The sequence below is a fragment of the Rhinopithecus bieti genome, unplaced genomic scaffold, assembly GCF_001698545.2.
Source record: "Rhinopithecus bieti isolate Rb0 unplaced genomic scaffold, ASM169854v2 scaffold_75914, whole genome shotgun sequence".
Classification (NCBI taxonomy): domain Eukaryota; kingdom Metazoa; phylum Chordata; class Mammalia; order Primates; family Cercopithecidae; genus Rhinopithecus; species Rhinopithecus bieti.
The window spans coordinates 13,266-21,387 of NW_016827852.1; the positions used below are offsets into that span (position 1 = coordinate 13,266).

At 35.8% G+C, this 8,122-nt stretch overlaps 1 protein-coding gene across 1 annotated transcript in view; it reads right to left on the reverse strand.

Moving 5' to 3' along the window:
• LOC108523504 (probable ubiquitin carboxyl-terminal hydrolase FAF-Y) overlaps window positions 1-8,122 on the reverse strand; it is a gene marked incomplete at its 5' end in the record, with an annotated part of 21,763 nt that overhangs the window by 13,255 nt on the left and 386 nt on the right. The window contains 3 exons of the mRNA XM_017864146.1: window positions 1,914-2,083; window positions 3,529-3,654; window positions 4,615-4,740. Of these exons, the coding sequence (XP_017719635.1) occupies window positions 1,914-2,083; window positions 3,529-3,654; window positions 4,615-4,740 (422 nt within the window). The remainder of the gene's footprint in view (window positions 1-1,913; window positions 2,084-3,528; window positions 3,655-4,614; window positions 4,741-8,122) is intronic.

Below are 8,122 nucleotides of genomic sequence, written 5' to 3' on the forward strand. Positions count from 1 at the left end.
CCTGACCTCATGATCCGCCCGTCTCGGCCTCCCAAAGTGCTGGGATTACAGGCTTGAGCCACCGTGCCCAGCCGGCAATCAGTCTTTTGAGAGAGATTCAATGCAATCTGCAACTTAAAATTTATGTAATTTCTATAGAACCTAGAAAGGTCTAAATAACTTCGAAAACAAATAAAAACCTATGCGAAACCAAAACACAAACGAACAAAAGAAAAACCCCAACAAAGTCGAAGGACTTACATTCCAATGCACTACAAAGTTAAAGTAATCAGGAGTGTGGCACTGGCCTAAGGACAGGCATATAGACCAAAGGAATGTAATTTTAGAGCCTAGAAACAATCCCTTGTATCTTCAACAAGGTGCCAAGACCACTTAATGGGGGTAAGACCACTCTATTCATAATGATGGGAAAGCTGGATATCCACATTCAAAAGAATGGAGTTGGATACTTGGCTTCAATCATTCACAAAAATCAACTCCAATGGGATGAAAGACGTAAAATTAAGAACTATAAAATATAAAATTTTAGAAAACAATGTAGGAGAAAATATCTTTTGCTCTGGATTTGCCAACGATTTCTATCTTGAGGATGACAGAAATACAGGCAACCAAAGAAGACATAAACTTCATGAAAATTAAAAACTTCTGTGCCTAAAAGAACATTAACAACAGAGTGGAAATAAATCCTGGAGAATAGGAGAAAATGTCTCTAAATCATTAGTCTGATAAGGAATTGATATCCAGAATGTATACAAAACTCACTACAAAATTAATCAAATTCAATAATGGTATAAAACTGGAATACACATTTCTCTAAAGCAGATATACAAGTGACCAGTAATATCACAAGAGCCGATGCTCAATATCACTACATTAGTTAAGTCATGAGGAAAATGTAAATATAAACCACAATGAGGTTCCATCTTACATACATTAGGATGGCCATTAACAAAAGTGAAAATAGTGTGGGAGAGGATGTGGAGAAACTTAAGCCTCTGTAAAGTGATGTTGGGAGTGTAAAGTGCTGAAGCCAATGTTAAAAAAGTTCACCCAATCTTTAAAAAGTTAAACACAACTTACCCTATGACCCAGCATATCCATTTCTAGAAATAGACTCAACAGCTCTGAGAACAGGAACTCAGAGATTCGTGCTCATAGTAATATTCACAATAACAATACTCAATAGCTAAAAGGTAGAAATAATCCAGGTGTCTATCAACAGACCGATGTATAAAAACATCTAGTATACACATACAAGAGAGTATCCCCTGAAAATGAATCAAGTTCTGACCATGCTACAACACAGATGAATCTTTAAAACATTATGCTAAGCTAACAGGCTAGATACAAAGGCACAAATTTGTGTGGTTCCACTTATATGAGGTACCTAAAATAGTAAACGCATAGAAACTGAATAAATATTTTAAGTTACTATAGATCGGAGGATAGTGAAAATGGGAGTCATTGATCAAAAGAATTTGTTAGAGGGTGAAAAAATATTTTGAGGGTGATAAAATATTTTTGAGATAAAGCAGTAATGACTACACAATATTGCAATCATTCGACATACGCCAGTCATAACTGCACAATATTGTGCAATTAATGCCAATGAACAAAGCTAACTTAAAAAAGAGGTTCAAGTGGCTAATTTTGTGTTATGTATATAATTACATGTTTTACCACAATAAGAAATGTCAAAAAAATAAATCAGTGCTGGCATCTTGCAGAGACAAAAGTTTAGGTGAAGTGGAAACATGTTTTTTAAAAAACTCTTGTACACTTCAAGGTGTTACATGGGCAAGTAAAAGGGTTCCTTCCTTCACTTCTGGAAAAAATTTTCTTTAAAAGTCATTCATTTCTGCTTGAAATGGTAAGGTAAGCTTTCCTTCAAATTAAATATAAAAATCACATACTTGCTTGGACAGTGCAATAGTAAGTCAATGATGAAGGTCTGCCAGGACTTTTCTTTACTAAGTACATCCAATGCTGTTGGAAGTAAAGCAAAACATAAGGTCATCACTTCCAGTGCTTCACCGCAAACTTGTTCATCTTCCACCTCCAGCTCATTGCTTCCATTGGTGGTCTGCAAAATTAGAATCAGGAGCAAGTTACCTAGAGACATATTCAAGAGGTAATTCACAAACTCTCTAGTTACCATTTACAATTGCCTACTCGGTAAAGACCATGCAGCCTCAGACTCTTCACTTGTGGCTACAGAAGCTCTTTGGGATATACTCCAAGTGGGATTTAAGAAGCACATTCGATGATAGGTACTCCTCACTTTTTATGTTCTTCTGGATGTGAGTGATCTGCTTGAATCATAACTGCTACTACAGAATCACTTTGGCACTGTGGTTTGGGTCTTTGACTAGTTCTATCGTAGAGCCTACCTACAGGTCATTTCATTCAAAAATCAATCATAATACAAATGTTCAGGAAGCCCATGGAAGACTTCTGCAACCTGAAACATAACCAACTAGGCAGCTAATAATTTTTAATCTGCCACTATCCATCAAAATGTAACTAAGACTTATATATCTGGAACAGAATAACCATTCAACTATTCCAAAAAGGGAAGTTGTATAATGCCATGACTCACGTTCTCCTTTTAACTACACTAACATATATTTAAACCCACTAATGTATATTTTAACGGAGACCATCAGGGTTCTATAGGGGTAGGTAAATACCATAGATGTCAAAGAGCAAAAAACACAGTCTTATTTCTATAAATAGCTTGCTTAATGTACCAGAAGGCTGGTGATAATACCTAAATGGTAGACATTCTTCCTGCTTTTGAGTGTTCTAAAAGAACCAAGTAAAATTCATTGATTGATTGATTGAGACAGAGTCTTGCTCTGTTGCCCAGGCTTGAGTGCAGAGGCATGATCTCCACTCACTGCAACCCTCTGCCTCCTGGGTTCAAGTCATTCTCATGCCTCAGCTGCCCACATAGCTGGGATTACAGGTCTGTGCCACTACGTGCAGCTAATTTCCCCCCTTTCCCCATCCCTCACCCGCTGGAGAGATGTGGTTTCACCACGTTGACCAGGCTGGTCTCAAACTCCTAACCTCAGGCAATCTGCCCACCTCGGCCTCCTAGAGTGCTGGGATCAATAGGCGTGAGCCACTGTGCCCGATGCCAAGTAAAATTTAAATGCCATAATTCCCAAAGAGACAATTAACCAAAAATTTACACACGACAAAATCATGAAGAATGAAGAACTAAAGAAAATGGGGAGAGGTGGATTCATTACGGTATAACTATATTTGAGTCAATGAGAAGTCTTTTTAAAAAGGAGGAAAAGAAAGCTGCCTCATGGCAGGCTCCTATTTTATTTTCAAAATAAAACTACATATTTATAAGTACATATATATATGTACTACACATATATATTTATAAGTAGAAATTAATTTTAAACTATTAGATACAAGCGACTTGGTCTATAAGGTGACAGAAATGATGAAAATTTAATCACATGTACAATCAAGGAACATTTTAAAATCGATTTCTGTAATAATTCTTACCATTTCATAAATTTTAGTTATCTCTTCATTTGGGCTAAATGCTAGTCCTAATGCCCCACATGCTGATGCCCAGATAATTTTCTGTATAGCTCTAATTACACAAATATCAGGCATATATCTTGAAGCCTGCAGAAAAGAAAGAAATAATTAAAAGTGCTGACAGAATGTTAAAGTGAATAAGCAGGAAAACAAAACATGTCTCTTTGTGAAAGAAGTGGAAATGGCAGTAAAAGTAAACATCATCAGACCTGCCTTTAAAGACAAAAGTTCCCTTAGTCTCATTTTTAATATCATAACATTAAGTCAAAAAACGACTTCCCATATGAAGGGAAGATACGGCAATATCCACAAAGTATGCTTCAGGTTCAAGTCTCATATAGCTTTATCCTATTTTCATAAAATTTTAAAATAAAACAGTCAAATTACTTAGTCATGCTATGCAAATATGTTTATCCAAGAGATACAAAACATACGTCCACAGAAGCACTATGACTTGATGAGCTTCCTAAAAATTTTATTCACAACAGTTAAAACTAGACTGTTGCAAATAATCCAAACGTCCATCAACACATGAATGAATTAGCAACATGTGAAGTAACCATACATGGACTACTACCCAAAGTGAAATAAGCTACACACATATATAACAACATGGACGACTTTCACAATTTTGCTGATAGATATAAGCCAGACCCAAAGGGGTACAACGTATACGATTCCATTTATGTAAAATTTAAGAGAATAAACATCACAAGAAAACTTCTGGAGCCAATGTAAACATTCTATTCCTTGAGCTTGTGTGAGCAGTTTAAACATATACTAAAACTTATTTGATCTAGTTTGTGCAATGTAAATTATAACACAAAAAGCTTATTTAAAAATTTCAAAATCACTGAAGCTGTACTATTAATATTAGCAGCTATCAGGTCAAAGATAACCTTATGAAATTTTAAATAAATAAATAGAGTTACAGACTGAAGTGTTTTGGGTCTACAATAGTTAGCCTCAAATTCTCATAGCTTAATTTATTTATGTGTTAAGAAGAGATCATTCAGGATCCCAGAACTGTCAAAATTTCATACTAACCTCATCAGATATTTGCTGAGCAAGACGTACTGACTTATTTCTAAGTATGCACTCAGATGAGGGATTAGGAATGCTCTGAAGAGCACTTTGTAGCACCACTGCTTGATCATGAGTAGCTTGGTTAATCTGAAAGACGTGAATCATTTTACATCAAATGAAAAAACTATATATCATAATCCCTAAAATTTTTACATTAAAAATTTTTTTACTCCTCATGCATCACCACTTCTTCAGGATGTTATTCCTTCACTTATCCCCTGTAGAGTTTATGGGGGTTTGCATAAAAATTATTTCACATTGCCAACATTATGGAGCTGTCCTTCAAAGTAACAGAGGTGCAGAGGTGTTTACCCAAGAGATATAAAAGCATATATCCACAGAAGCTCTATGATATGTTGATGAGTTTCCTTACTCCCATTAGGCAAAACTAGAAATAATCCAGATGTCCATCAATAGACAAATGTTAACAAAATGTGGAATTAACATATCTTGAATACTGAACATTACTCAAAGTGAAATAAATTACATACATAGTGACACCCTGGAAACTCCAATTTGAGATGAACTCTATTATTCTTTCTGCACTTGGGCTCATATGCAGGAGATAAATGATACAACATGTCTCTGGGTAGAAACTTCTCCTGGTCCCCCTTTTTGCCACAGGTGACTAGGCCTACCATAATACAGGACCATGGAGATACCAGTAACCTATCCTTTAAAATCTACAAACTTAGTCTTTAGGATGCTCCTTATTTTGCCCAAGGTTGATTATGCCACCTGCATTCTAATGCTCATTTCACAGACAGGCTAAAAGTTTCTCACAGTTTAACCTACCATCCTCTCTACGGCTGTTATTTGCACAGTAAAGTTTCATTTTATTTTATTTTTTTAATTTGAGAAGGAGTCTCACTCTGTCACCCAGGATGGAGTGCAGTGGTGAAATCTCGACTCACTACAACCTCTCTCTCCTGGGTTCAAGCGATTCTCCTGCCTATGCCTCCCGAGTAGCTGGGATTACACACACACATCACCACGCTCAGCTAATTTTTGCATTTTTGGGAGAAACAGCATTTCACCATGCTGGTCTCGGACTCCTGACCTCACATGATCTTCCCCTCTAGGCCTCCCAAAGTGCTGGGATTACAGGCATGACACACCGCAACTGGCCCAAAGTTTTAAAAAAGTTTAAAAACATCATATTGAAACAGATATTTTAAGAATTTCAAGAGTCTAGGGGAGGTATTACTGCAACTGTCAGGCGGGCAAAGCGTTAAGACCGAACAGATCAAATGCTTCCAACCACTGTTTCCAACTTCAACCAACGAATTTTAAAATTTATCTGTTAGGTACATATTATTTCCATTTTTAAATAAATTTTTCACAAATGATTTGCCAAGTGATACTACATACAATTTCACACAAAAAAACACTAATATTGCAAAGGTGGTAAAAATACAGTTGCCAAGTCAGCAGCTTCACTGAATTAAAAACCTCAGCTGGCTGGACACGGTGGTTCATGCCTGTAATCCCAGCACTTTGCGAGGCCGAGGCGGGTGAACCACCTGAGGTCAGGAGTTTGAGACCAGCCTGCCCAACATGGTGAAACCCATCTCTAGTAAAAATACAAAAATTAGCTGGGTTTGGTGGCATACACCTGTAGTCCCAGCTACTCAGGAGGCTGAGGTAGGAGATTCACTTGAACCCGAAAGGCGGACAGAGCTTGCAATGCACCAAGATGGAGTCACTGCACTCCAGGCTGGCGACGGAAAAGAGACTCCATCTCAAAAAAAAAGAAGAGACTCCATCTCAATAAAAAAACAACAAATTCTCAGATTATGGTTATCATCTTGGACCAAGCTACTTCATGGCTCCAGGTCTCAATTTTCACTTACAAAATAGAAACTAATAGCCGAGGCTCAACAAATACAGCTATATTCATCATTAATGGAGATAAAGCATAGTGACTGGCATACAAGAGCTTGATATATTTTGACCATCATTATCCAATAAATTAATCTGCATGCAGAAAGAAATTATGTAAGGTGAGGTCTACATTGCATCTGTAGCAATAGCTGGTTTATAGCAGATATTAAGTAGATACATAATATCAATTACTTGTTGAATAAAAAGTTACACAATGCTTTAAAACTGCAAATTGAATTTTGCTAATCTAACTAGAGTTTTTCATGTCAGCAAGGTCTTGTGTCACTTGTTCTTACACTGAAATTGTCTTGTTACCATTACTGTTGATACAATAACTCTCCAAAAAGGACTAGGAATGCCCCAAAGTGCAAAAATAACAGTGTTTACTCTAATACTGGCAGAACCAAATATTATCTATTCAAAGCTTGTCCATGGAAAGTAATTATGGTAATTAAGGAATAATAAGTGTGGAATGTGCAAAAAGTAAATCTTACTTAATAGTATAAAAAGTTTTTAAATCTATGAGAGAAACCCCCTAAGAATTTTCTTTGCATTTTCCAATTTCTTAAAATGTAACCCTCTTGTACGTATTGTAGACAGTGGTATATTAAACATATTTTAAGGACTAATTTTCCTTAAGCTCCTTACTAGGATATGATTAGAGATTAATATATATCTCTGTGTCCTCTGGTAGCACATATCTTAAACATGTGCACAGAAAGAAATGTGTAAAAAGATACAAAAAATATCGTTTGTATTTCAGTAAACTCCTACAACAAGGACCATAATAGGAAAGAACCCTACCTCTTTTTATATAAATATGCATGAAGCCCATGACATAAAGCAATAAAACTTACTCAGGATAGAGACAGAGCTTTGTAAATTATTATCTAAATTGACATGCACAAGACCACTTCTTCTTTTTTTCTTTTTTTTTTGGATGAAACATTTCAAAAAATACATAAAAGCAGAGAAAATATAATAAATCCTCAAATACCCATTATCTAGCGTCAATAACTATTAACAAAGGTTTAAACTGCTTCACCAACTCCCCAAGAAACAAACCCAGAATTATACTACCCCAGAATTATTTTGAAGCAAATCTCAGACATTTTATTTTAGGTCAATTATGACAGCATGACTCATACTCAAAATAAACTTAATCTAGAATATACAGATTATCCAGACACTATCCAAATTTCCCTGATTAACACCTCACACATACCTAAACATAATAATCTGTATTATTATTACACGAATTAGTAAAACCATCCTTTATAACATAAGTAAGTGAACTCAATGTTAGTTAGAATTGAATTCATCTTCTGCATCCAATCTAAGCACTTCTTGAGAACTGCTGGTGATGCTGTTCAAGTCTAACAGCAAAGCAGAAAGAGATTCATAGTCGTGGTGGCAAGAGAGGTTTGCTGCATGGCAATTATATACTCTCCTTTATAATTAACTGTCTTTATGTATCTTTCTCGTATGATTTAACAAAAGATTCAGGTGAAGTTTGCATTAAACAACTGAAAGTAAAAAAGGATTTAAAGAGACTGGAGAGTTCAGTCAAAGTAGTATAGTCAGT